The sequence below is a fragment of the Carcharhinus amblyrhynchos genome, chromosome 9 (assembly GCF_965287045.1).
Source record: "Carcharhinus amblyrhynchos chromosome 9, sCarAmb.v2.hapA, whole genome shotgun sequence".
Taxonomy (NCBI): domain Eukaryota; kingdom Metazoa; phylum Chordata; class Chondrichthyes; order Carcharhiniformes; family Carcharhinidae; genus Carcharhinus; species Carcharhinus amblyrhynchos.
This window is the reverse complement of record NC_137332.1, coordinates 74726503-74739456: the sequence shown is the minus strand read 5'-3', so window position 1 is coordinate 74739456 and position 12954 is coordinate 74726503. Positions and strand designations below refer to the sequence as shown.

At 43.6% G+C, this 12954-nt stretch overlaps 1 protein-coding gene across 1 annotated transcript in view; it reads left to right on the top strand.

Moving 5' to 3' along the window:
- The first annotated feature begins 877 nt into the window (after positions 1-877).
- lhx4 (LIM homeobox 4) overlaps positions 878-12954 on the top strand; it is an 82074-nt gene continuing 69997 nt past the window's right edge. Inside the window, exons 1-2 of the mRNA XM_080195935.1 lie at positions 878-953; positions 3764-3935. Coding sequence (XP_080052061.1) covers positions 878-953; positions 3764-3935 — 248 coding nt within the window. The remainder of the gene's footprint in view (positions 954-3763; positions 3936-12954) is intronic.

Sequence of the window (12954 nt, the reverse complement as noted above, 5' to 3'; positions counted from 1 at the left end):
AAAGAGCAGATGGGGGTGAGTGGGTCTCTTGAGTTAGGGCACTGAAAGGTTGAGGGGACTGTCCTGAGTTAAGGGGCCTGATTGGGGGTGACCATTGCCAGGCTCAGCTTGGTTAGATAGCAGTGTATCCTGCCAGGCGGCGGAGATTGAAAGAGGCTGGGGGGAGGGGATGGGGGTGAAGAGCACGTTCACTCAGTCAATCCTGTAACCGCACTAAATGGCATTAGGACCGATTGACTGGGGGAGAGATATTAGAATTAATTCGACACTTGTGTAAATAGCCGAACAGGGAGCGGAGCCGTTTCTGATTGAATTCGCCCCGGGTGAAGAATAATCCATCAGCAAAAAGAAGCAGCAGACCCACCGCTTTCGGTGCCAGCCTTTGGCAGTGGAGGTGCGGGGGTGGGGGGTGGGGGGCGAGAGTGCCTGCAATACCTGCTGCAGTTTGAATGACTTCCATGAAGTGAAGGGAAAGCAAGGCTGGGTGGCGCATTGGTACTAATGAAGCCCCAATGAGTGGAGAGCCCGCCTCCTCCACAGCCAGGGATCTCCTGTTATGGTGAAGTCTCGCCCCCTGGAGGGAGCACCCTCGCTGCCTGATTGGCAGCTAGCAGCCGATGAAGTCATGGTGTCCTGGGCTGAGTGGATGATAGAGATGTGGATGGATCAGTGAGGAGGGAACCCCGCATCAACACAGGCTACTGGGCCACTGGATTTATTTATTGATATCTGGACGCATCGCTTTGGAAGACAGGGCTGGATTTACATTGTGCAGAGAGACACATAGCTCTTTTAATTTTTTTTGTCTTTTTTTGTTGGGGGCGTGGAGAGAGGGAAAAGGAGGGTGGGGGGGGGGCGATTCTATTTTTTTTGGAAAATGATGCAAAGTGCAGCCATGGCCACAGAGAGTCCTGGGAAAGGAGTTCGGGAGCTGTTGGGAGTCACGGTGCAACGTAAGGAGCTTTCAATACAGGGGACGTTCAGAGCTGCGGGAAACCTGTTTCATTTCAACACCCCCCCCCCCCCACCCACCCCCCTCCCCTACATCCATCCACCCACCTGCCAACTGAGTACTTTCTGGGGACCTGGGTGGTGGGTAAACCTGTCTTTGCTGATCGAGGGATTACCCGGTAGAGAGGGTGGTAGAAAGAAAAAATCAGAGGGGGACATCGGATGAAACAGGCTGTCTGCAGGAATAGGAGCAAGCAGTGGAAATGAATTTTAGGCTGCAGTAATAAAGGCCAGCATAGGGAGCACGGTGACAGTTTATTATTGATGGCGATTGCGATGTAAACTCCAGATTGGGTCAGGAGTGTTGCAACTTTATCATTAGGAACGGTAGGAGATTTTTTTTCACATGTGTATTTAAAAACGGTGGTTTCCGGTTAGGTCAGTGAAGTACACGGGACAAGTAATGTCCTACCTAGAACAAGAGAGCGCTCCCGTTGCAATGAGAATATCACAGCATGGATGAAGTTCGATGGAAATATCCCATTCACTGGGTAATGATAGGGGTGGGGGGGAGGCGTGGGGAACAGTCACTGAGTAACTTCAGTCCGTGCGAACGCTGAAACAGGACCTGTCACTTCAGCTGAGATTATGGATGGTGTGTAAAAAAAAACCTGTGTATCATCGGCAGAGTAGATTCAATCGTGGGAGCATCCGATGTAAACCAGCAGCCGGGGGAGGGGAGGGGGTGGTAAGGGGATTGTGAATCTAATCCGGGGTAGTGAGGTGGGTAACTGTGATACCACTCAGGGTGAGGGTACCTTATCCATTCCGTACACACGCAGGACCTGAAATGGGGAGTGGGGGTGGGGGGTACCAAAATGGCAAGCCTGCTTGGTGCAAATATTTAGAAGACGTGGGAAATGTTCTGAACATTTTAATATGCAGTTTGTCAGTTCTAATCTGCTACCGACAAGGCCTATTAATAACCCGTAGTATATTGTTAACCTCTCTCTTTCTCTGGCTGAAGAGTACATATATTTATATATCAAATACTAGCATTAATCAGGGTTCCAGACCTGTGTTAAAACTCGCTGGTAAGTCGGTAAGAGTGCAAACCTTGATATATTCAATAGTGAGGATTCTCGTGTCTAGACTGGGAGTAGGGGGATTTTATAATGTGTCTCATGGAGAAAAGTGGATAAAGAAAGATATTTTGAGTTACTACTTGCTAAGAGAATGCTGTCCTCTTAGGGTAACTCTGATCTCTGTCCCGATCAGCAGAATAAAGCTGCAACATCTGGTTAACTTGCTTCAAGCGAGCTGCCAACTGACAGTCGCAACAAGCCGCCCCGTGAAACAATTGGGAACCACCACACTGTGAAGTTAATGGTCTTATAACCTCTTTCAGGTGCCGGCCATTTTGGAGGGGCTGTATCGGATCTTGCAATCCCCCACCCCCATTTCACAGCTAAAGTACTTTCAGGTTTCGATTCAACTTCCTATGTGTTTGATTCATGTTGCCCGGTTCCCCAATCCATAAGGCTTCGGTTATCAATGCCTTCTGTAATGGAATATAAAACAAGTATATTCCACATCGATACAATCTTGTAAAATAATTCCTAGTCCTCACACTCCCTTTCCTGTAATTGTAACTCTTTTAAGACATATTTGTGTTTTTAAAATAAATGCCACAATGGTGAGAACCTAAGCACTTTCCCTCTGAACGCGGCCAAAATCAAGGTTTAAACGTTTGTGGAAAAGATAGGTTTGGGCACCGGGAATTACCTTTAGTCCCTTACTTCGAGTCAATGATGGGGGGGGTCTTCTCAACTTTTAAAATTTTAGACAGGGCCTCACTTCATCCATTTCTCTCCCTCTTTTTTCGTTCATCTCCAGCTCTTTCGGTGACAATTGAGAAGTATTTTTTGTGTGTCTGTATCCGATATATTTCAAATGTTGTCCCCATGTTTTGGTAAAAGAAATATTCCACTCAGAAACCCTCTACCTCTGAAATATTGTCAATCTGCCGAATATGGTCGGCTGAATTTACCGGGAGTTTCACGATGAAGCTGCGCCGGGTCTGTTACACTGCTTGTTTCTTAGAATCGGAATACGAGCATGTTACAGCTCACAGGATCAACGCTGGCTGTTGTGAAAGAATTTCACACTTTTCTATTGAAAGGCGAATTTTTGCGTTTCTCTGCGCCAGGTGGCAATCCTAACTGAAAAAGAAAAATGGTTAGGAATAATAAGTGGGCTCTCTGAGAAATCTAACCTCAGAACAGAAGTGATATTCTCGAAGTAATTAACAGTCCTGTTTAACCAATTCAACTCTGGTTTATCTGGGTAAGATCCCTCAGCAGATGTCACCTTATTTTTCGCGAACGAAGGGTCATCCAGACGTGAAACGTTGACTCTAATCTCTATCCATAGATGCCGTCAGACCTGCTGAGATTTTCCAGCATTTTCTATTTTTGTTTCAGATGCCAGCATCCGCGATAATTTGTTTTTATTTTTCTTCAGATTGTTTTCGCATTCTGTCCATCCAAATTCTTGTGTACATCTTTTTCTTGCCTCCTTCATTTATTTTGCTAAGATTTATTGCACCATGATCTATGGTTCTAAATTCGCCTCCTTTTGTGTTTAATCCTCGCCCTCCAGTTCCCTCACAAATGTATTTGTCTCCCCCCAGCAGCCGCCCCCCCCCCCCCCACCCCCCACTCCTTTATGGAGATTGGCAATCTATCTCTGTAGGCTTTTTTTCCTCCATCAAATTGTTATTAACTTATCTTCTTCTCCCTTTTTGTTGCAGAGATCCCGCTGTGTGCAGGCTGTAACCAGCACATCCTGGATAAGTTCATCCTGAAGGTACTGGACCGCTCTTGGCACAGCAAGTGCCTGAAATGTGCTGACTGTCAGGCGCAGCTGACCGACAAGTGTTTTTCCAGGGGCGGGAACGTGTACTGCAAGGAGGACTTTTTCAAGTGAGTCACTTCGGGTTGCATGTGGCGATGGTCAAGGGGCGGCATTTGTCCAACAAAGGCTGACTGAGGAAAGGAATGGGGTGCGTCGCTTTACAGAAAGAGTGTCAATTCCCACCACATCCATTGCATTGACCCTGGAGAGGGAACATGCAGTGCCCATTGGCCCGCTTGGGACCTTCCACGATGCGTGGCACCACATGGTATAGAGGGGGTGATTTGATATACAGAATTTTAGTCATTATTTGTACTCTGCGGCTAAGTAGTTACCGTTGAATATATAGTGCTGCCTTGGGGCACTTACCGTAATGTTTTACCTTTCCCCCTTTCTAAGTGTGGCCCCTCCAGAGTAACAAACGAAATGTCTACATTGATGTTGTCATTCGGGCCTAGAGAGAAGTCTACAAGATTATGAGAGGCATGGACAGAGTGGATAGTTAGACGCTTTTTCCCAGTCAATTACTAGGGGGCATAGGTTTAGGATGCGAGGGGTAAGGTTTAAAGGCGATGCACGAGGTAGCTTTTTTACACAAGAGAGTAGTGGGTGCCTGGAACTCTTGCCAGGGGAGGTAGTGGAAGCGAGTACGGTAGTGACTTTTAAGGGGCGTCTTGACAAGTACATGAATAGGATGGGAATAGAGGGATATGGTCCTCGGAAGGGTAGGAGGTTTTAGTTACAGGCTTGGAGGGCCGAAGGACCTGTTCGTGTGCTGTAATTTTCTTTGATCTTTGTTCTTCTTCTATCTACTTAGCCAGCAGTCTCACTTCAACGAGATTCAAACTTACACAATTTTCATACGGTCTTTTCATATTAACACTGACTTGTAAAAATCACAAATTGTTCATGTTTGATGTCATTTAATGTTTGATATATTAATCTAGGTTTGTGCTGTACGAATTCCGACAGATTCAGTGACTTATATGGCGTGTGTATTTACAGTTGTAAATAGAAGCCGTATCAATACAATCCCTTCCACACTTACAGGCCACACAGCAGCAATCCGTGTTAATCTGCATGTACAGCTGGTGTGCTACATTGAGTGCTCTGTTGCCCTCATTCTGTGTCACATCAGATTCGCCAGAAAACCGGGACAAAACGCACAGGTCAGATCAGGAAAAAAAAGACAGTTAAAGAGGGGCGGGACTGTTTAAATAACAAACCACAACAGAGAGAGGAGGAATATTTCCTGTTAAGAAGGAAAGGATAAAGCGCTTCCACTGTTTCGAGGGAATAGGTTAGACCGAAATGAGATAATTGACCAGATAGTTTCTGATATCACGAGATGTACTCACATTGGGCTGGGCTGCCCAGGTGGGCGGGTATAGAGTGACGGGTACTTGCTGTGGGCTTAGCATGCTTGTATCAATATTATAAGTCACTACGAGGTGATTCGTGCCAATGTTATAAAGCCTGTTGCATATGTGTCGATAGTTTGCGGTTTCGGCGCTGAGAACTGCATACAATTAATAACTATTTCGATGCACTGTGCCAATTTGAGATCCTCATCAGGCAAATTAGTCGGTCTGCCCAAGTTTGCTGACCTTTAGTAACAGTGGGACGCTCTTGGGCGAAAATATGTTCCGCAGTTTTCGCTCTATGGTCCAGGCCTGTCATCGGTCCAATATTTTAAAGAAGTTCTAGCGGGCGGGAGACACGCACACCACCGGCTCCATTCACCTTTCCAGAGAGTGCCGGTCTCAAGGAGAGGGCATTGAGGAAGGAAATATAACTGATTCGTGGGAAGGATCTGACGGTGAATGTTTCAGCCTTGGCTAGAGTTTGTACATAGCGAAATATTATTATTAAATTAATACTGTTAGAAAGTAAATCGTCCAAAATAAACCGAGATATGCCAAGAGCGAACTAAATGTGTGTTTATTATATATATATATTTAAATATATGTATACATTTAAATAAAGAAATAGAAAGAGATGAGCTCTCTGATAGGTAGATAACAATAGATATCCTTATAGAGAGAGGTACAGATTACAATTTAATACACTTGCTTCGCTAGGATGCTGCAGGCGGACTAGTCAGGATAGGGAAGGAAAGAGGCCCACTGGATTTGTGGGTTGATAGCTGGTGTGTTGCAACTGCGAGAGAAAACTAGTAGCCGGCTACATTTGGAAAGTCTTTTGTGGAACTGAAAATGGCTGGAGTATGAACGAAAAAAATGTTGGCACAGTACACAAGGAAAAGTGATTTGAAACTGGGACCGGTTTTCTTTGTCTAGTTTTTGGACAGACTTTTCATTTAAGCCATTTCATTTTCACTCCAAGACATATAAAGGTACTACCTATAGATAAAACCTTGTGTTTGAGAGGTTTCTCTATGTTGTGTTTGGTCTCTTTAATTCAGGTTTCATGTTATGCTCTCTCTCTCTGCGCTCGCCGTTCTGTTGTATTTCCTCTCCTTCTGACTTATTATCCTGCCCCAAATGCGGAAGATTAACGTCTGCGGGTTTCCCACCGAATTACAGTGAAAATCCCAACCTTTAATCACCTCGCATCAACAACATCTGTCACCCTCAACGCCGCTGTTTTCAGATTTGAGTTGAAGGCAGTGTATGGAGATGAAGGTTTTTAAACACGCAGTGTGTGAAACAAATGCACCTTTTACCCGATAAAGGCAAATTTGGTCCTTCCCTGTTTAAATTGAGATGGAGTAAGGGTTGGCATAGGGTCGGATCTTTGTTTCAAGGTGATTGTGGTTCAACCTGCAGATTGTGTAGTTTCTCTGTGTAAGCGGGACTGTTCCGTCCCCGGCGCTTGGATGTGAGATTGGAGTGATCTTTATTTGGAGATAATGTGCCATCAATATTTCTATAAGACCGAGGCAATTATGTGATCACTATTTAAATTTGGGAAGATTATTTAACCGGGTTATTTTTAAGATAATTGTCGGAATTATACAAACCTTACTCTCGTTTTACACTGTTCACATCTCTACAAGGGTGCAGAGTCTGAACATTGTTAAAAGGGACCGGTTTCAAAAATCGGAATAATGTGCCGTCTTTGATTAAGTCTAAGTGATCTTTTAAATCGGAATATTGCCTGATCTGGGAGGTGGCAGTGGGAGATTTTTGAATAGCGCGTCTGTTGGACGATGGATAAGACGGGTTTTTGTTTAGAATTTGGGGAAGTAATCTTCCAACCTTTAGAAAACCAAGAATCAGAGATTGTTTTGAGATGGAATTGCTATAAAATCTATTGGTTGTCTTGCGAGGGGCTTGTGTGGCACTATCGTGTAGGCGATGGATATTTTACACGAGGAATGGACACTCACCAGGCAATACTCCATAGCCCAGTTAGCGATTCAACTTGGGATTCCCAATTCCTCTATAAAAAACGTTTCACACGTGTCAGCAATAACACCCTTTAGAGAAACCGCAAAAGAAAACTGAAATAAAACAGGGTCTCAGACTTTTGCGTTCATTGCTAGCATGACTAAAAAATGATTTTTTTTTAGAAAACACCAGTTAGAATTCCCACTCTACAACCCTGTCTGCCCGGTTTCAGCTCCTCATGCTGAGATTGGAGCCCACGAATAAAGAAATAAAGCTGCGAATTTATCTGTTATTCACCCCCTTTTTGACCAGGCACAAACGGTGACATTTCATCCGCTGTACGCGTCCATCTCAAACGGAATTAAAGTCGGAGGTTCTGTTTATGTGAAGCAAATATCTGATCATCTGGAAAATAAATCCCTGTTTAACGGTACACAGTTTTGCAACAACAACAGCATGAATGCAAGTTAAAAATAGTTTAATAACCAGGGTCGGGTAAGGGTGGATACTAACGGGCAGCCCGAATCAAATCCAGCTCACAGGCAGCTGAATTAAATCTAGGAAATTCGGATCAGGAAATTGAACCGAAAGCAAAGGGATCAGTTTAGTGTGATCAGGACTTCAGTTCTAAATGTGACTGGATGTGAAATATGAACCGGATTAGAGGGTGAAGTGAGAGCCAGACTAGAGGGTGAAGTGTGAACTGGATTAGAGAGTGCAGTGTGAACCGATTAGAGGATGCAATGTGAGTTGGATTAGAGGGTGTAGTGTGAGTCGGATTAGAGGGTGTAGTCTGAGCCAGAGTAGAGGATGAAGTGTGAGCCAGATTAGAGATTACAGTGTGAGCCGGATCAGAGCATGCAGTGTGAGCTATATTAGAGGGTGCAGTATGAGTCGGATTAGAGGGTGCAGTGTGAACAACATTAGAGGGTGCAGTGTGAGCTGGATTAGAGTGTGCAGTGTGAACCAGATTAGAGTATGCAGTGTGAGCCGGATTAGAGGATGCAATGTGAACCAGATTAGAGGGTACAGTGTGAGCCGGATTACAGGGTGCAATGTGAATCAGATTAGAGGGTGCAGTGTGAGCCGGGTTGGAGGATGCAATGTGAACCAGATTAAAGGGTGCAGTGTGAGCCGGATTAGAGGGTGCAGTGTTATTGGGTTAATAACTATGAACTGGGATTTAGGCTGAGTGTCAGGGGATACCTCTGTGCTTTTCACCGGAACTAACCCACATTCTTTGATAACCCGCTCCAAGTAGTCTTTCTGGTCATTTTGGAGAATCGCTCCCCAGCTCCAAGCCGCTCTGAACCCACTGACCAACTCAGATACTCCGAACCTGTGGGTCTGGGGAACTTCCGCAAAATCTATGTTTTCCTTTGCCTTTCCATTAATAAATCGGGACTGCGAATTGGCTCAATGATTAACGTGGAAATGTTCCATGCTGCACATTAATGCAAAGGATCTAAAAAAAAACAGCTCCTCGTGTAAATATTCCTCTTTGAAAAATTAAGTATATTAATTGCAAACATTTTTGTTCACACATTGAAAGAACTGGTTCCAAGGGCTCTTGAGGAAGTGAGGCCCCACAGCGGAATTCGGTGTGTGGAGACATGACTGTCCACAATTAATAATCAGATTGTTTAGCTGGATCACCCATTCACTATTCGCTTGATGTGCGAGACCTTATATTGCGGGCACTCCATAAAAATGAAAGTTACGAAGCGAATGCTTGGAATGGACTGGGAAAGCATTTAATCCATCTCCTTGCTTGCTCCAAAAAGCACATTCAAATTGAATCCAGTTCATGGTCCTCACAAGAGAGACAAGCAAGGTCCAAGCTGACAAGATAAGGCATCGCGACCCATCTTGGGTTTGATCTGACGCCTTATCCAAAAGGCTGGAATGGCTCAGAAAGAATAATGTTTATAGCAAAGTTCAGGAGTCAGTGAATGGTTCGTTCTGTGTTTACCTGTGGCGAGCTTGCCTCTTTTAAAAAAATCCTACAAAACAGTTACTGAAACAGAAAATGGCTGTTTCAAATGTTACAGAAATTAGTTATTCACAGATATGCGGGTGGACATTTGTGTGTGTGTATGTGTGTGTATTCAACGCAGGGACTGGTAGTAATCGAGTAAACTGGACCCCCTCACACACCCAATTTCCTCATTCGAAGTGGATTTATTTTACAAGCCTGTGATGGCACTGATTGTTGTTGCTCTGGAGTACCACAGTGCAGGAAACATCTGAATTTCAGCAGTCTGGAAACTGAGCAAACGCCTTGGCGAATCAAGATGTACTTGGCGGAACCCTTGTGGAGCTCTGCGATTTTTCTAGGCTCCTGAGCTCCCTTCCTTATCTCTAGAGTGGAACCATCCTTCCCTTAAATTTGGCATTCTTCTCCGGGGCAGCCCTTCCACTGGATTCGGTGTTAAAAGCCTATTCTTGTATGTGTTTTAAATCACCACTTCAGTGACAAACTGGGTTAGATTCAATGGAAGATTAGCCGTATTAGAATGGATTAAATGATTTCTTTTCGGATAAGGAGGCAAGACAAATGAGGTAGGGTATGACGGGACACACACCAAAAATACCGGAGGAGCTGAGAGAGGGAATTATATTCAGTCCTTAGGAATTCTGTTTCCGGCTGAATATTGAGCGTGAATGTGTGCCGGAAAACAGTAAAGTGTTCAAATAGTCCCCGGGATGAATACTAATCAGAAATTGAGAGGGAAATTATCATATATATATATATAAAGGGAAAACAGTGATATCCAGCATGGTTCAGTCCTGGGGTCACTTCTGTTGACCGTATGTAGCAAAGATGAGATTTCAGCCTGGATTTGTAGCCGAGATCAAAATAGGAAGTACTTTGGTTTTAAAAAATCGAGGAAGATCGCACAAGGTAGCGGCAGGTGACTAGCCTCAGGAGTTGCAATTGGAATTCAATGACAGTGAGTGCGATGTGATACATTTAGGTTAAAAAGTGAACGGTAGCCGTCACACTATTCAACAGTAGGTTCAGTGCTGGGAAGGAGCTGCAGGATTTGGGGAAAGGGGGTATAGATTCACATAAATATTAAAGGCGGCATCTCAGGTTGTAAAAGCTGGGGGGAAAGAGCTTTAACGATTGCACAGAATATACAGTGCAGAAATAGGCCCAACCTGTCCATGCCGGGTGTTTATATTCCTCTCCAGCCCTCTTTCATTCTATTCTAACTCTGTCATAACCTTCAATTCCTCAATCGTTTAGGTACTTATTTTGCCTCTTCTGTCAGTGCTATTCACCTTAATCAGTTCCTGTAGAAACTTCCATATTTCCATCACACAGTGGGCAAAGAAGTTTCATCTAAGTTCTCTTTTTGGTTGCTTGGTCACTATGGCACTATAAGGCAGCACGGTGGCGCAGTGGTTAGTACTGTTGCCTCACAGCACCAGGGACCTGTGTTCAATTCTGGCCTTGGGTCACTATCTGTGTGGAGTTTGCACATTCTCCCCGTGTCTGTGTGGGTTTCCTCCGGGTGCTGTGGTTTCCTCAAAGATGTGTGGGTTAGATTGATTGGCCATGGCCATGATAAATTGCCCCTTGGTGTCAGGAGAATTAGCAAGATGAATATGTGGGGTTACTGGGGTGGGATTATTGTCAGTGCAGGCTTGATGGGCTAAATAGCCTCCTTCTGCACTGTGGGGATTCGATGATTTTTGTTGATGGTTCCCAGCACAGATGGAAACATTCTCTGTGTCTCCTCTCTCCCAACACCTTAATCATTTGGAAGACCTCCCCCTACCCTCCCCCCACTCCCACACACCACCCCACCAGCCTTCAGAAGAGAACCAGCCAGTCCATTCTTTCCTGATAGGTATAACCTCACATAATAAAAGCAGAACACGCTGGGTAAACTCAGCAAATTTGACAGCCATCTGTGGGGAGAGAAACAGAATTAATATTTGGAAACCTGCATGATTTCTTCAGAGCTAAAAGTCAGACAGACTTGAAATATTAACTCTGTTTCTCACTCCACAGATGCTGCCAGACCTGAGTTTGTCCATAATTTTTTGTATTAATTTCAGATTTCTAGCATCCATTGTATTTTGTTTTTATTTTAGACTTAACCTCACAGTCAGTTCTGGCATCATCCTTGAAAGTCTTACTTTTATCTTGTCCAGCATATTTCTGTTCCTTTTTTATAATGTGGTGACTAGAACAGCACATGGTACTCCAATTGCGGTGCAACCAAGATTTAATAAATGTTTAGGATAACCTGCCTATATTTCAATTTTATCCCTACAGAAACAAACTCTAATACTTGATTTCCATCTTTTAATGGTCTTATTGAGCTGTGGCATGACTTTTAGTGACTTGTGTATTCACTGTCCCAAAGTTCCATTTAAACTTTCGTTGTCAAACACAACCCGTTGATTTTAACACGCTATCCCTTCTAATTTTTTAACACGGCCGAGCGCATTCATTATTTATCAGAGTGCAGTATATTGCAGAGTGCTGCAAAACCATGCACCCACTCAACTTTGTGAGAATCCAAATTGTTTTGTTCCTCTACCCCATTTAGATGTATGTTTTCAGAATAGTACGTGTCTCCCTTATTTTCACCTCTAAATGTATTGCTTCATACATACCTATGCCGAAATTCATTTGCTAATGTTATCCCCAATTCAAAAAGTTTGTTAACGACTGCTTGTCATTTGTTGTAGCCCCCTTCAGTGTTGACTGTCTGTCTCAATTTAGGGTTGTCCAAAAAGTTTGAAATTATATTTTTCATTCCAAAGTTGAAATTATTGCTAAAAATTGTGAACAACAAGGATAAGGGTAACAACAGTAATCCTTGTGGGACCCCACTTCCCATCCTTTGACACTCAAAATGACTACCTTTAACACTTATTCTCTGCTCTCTATCTTTCTGCCATCAAGCTATTTATTTAGCTGACTGCATGTGCTGATTTTATCAATTAGTCTATTAGATCATATCTTATCAAAGCAATTTTGGAAATCTAGTTATTTTACATCTAATGCATTACCATTGTTTATCCTCTGTTACATTCTCAAAGGAGTTGTTCAAGAAATGCTTTCCCTTTTGAAAGCCCTGTTCATGATTCTTATATTTTTTGATTTCTAACCATTTTTCTGTTTTCCCCTTTCCTCAATACCATGGTAAGCTGACTAGTCTATTTGCCATATTAAATACAGGTGTGGCATTATCTGCTTGCCAGTCCCCTGGCACGTCACCTTTTTTGACGATTTATTAAGTATGAGTAATAGAGTCCTTGCTGTATCTTCCCTAGATTCTTTTAAAATACATGGACACAGTGGGTTCAATTTTCCAGCCGCACTCACCCTGAAACCGGGAAATCCCATTCGAGGTCAACAGATCTTTCCATAGTCCACCCCTCGCCTGATCTGATTCCCGTGGCAGGTGGGACAGTAAAATTCATCCCATTATGTCCATATTGTGTTCTTTCCTCTTTGAGAAAAAAATGAAATCCTTTGCAAAGAATTATATATAGTATAGAATTGTGGATTTTATGTCCTTATAGAATACAAAAGTCAAGACGTAATGAAAAGCCTATGTGATATTTTTAGATGGCATCAAAGATATTGTGTGCTGTGTTGGGCTCCACACTATGGGAAAAGTATTGAGGTTAGAACAAAGAACAAAGAGCAACACAGCACGGGAAACAGGCTCTTTGGCCCAACGAGCCCGCGCCGCCATTTTAACAT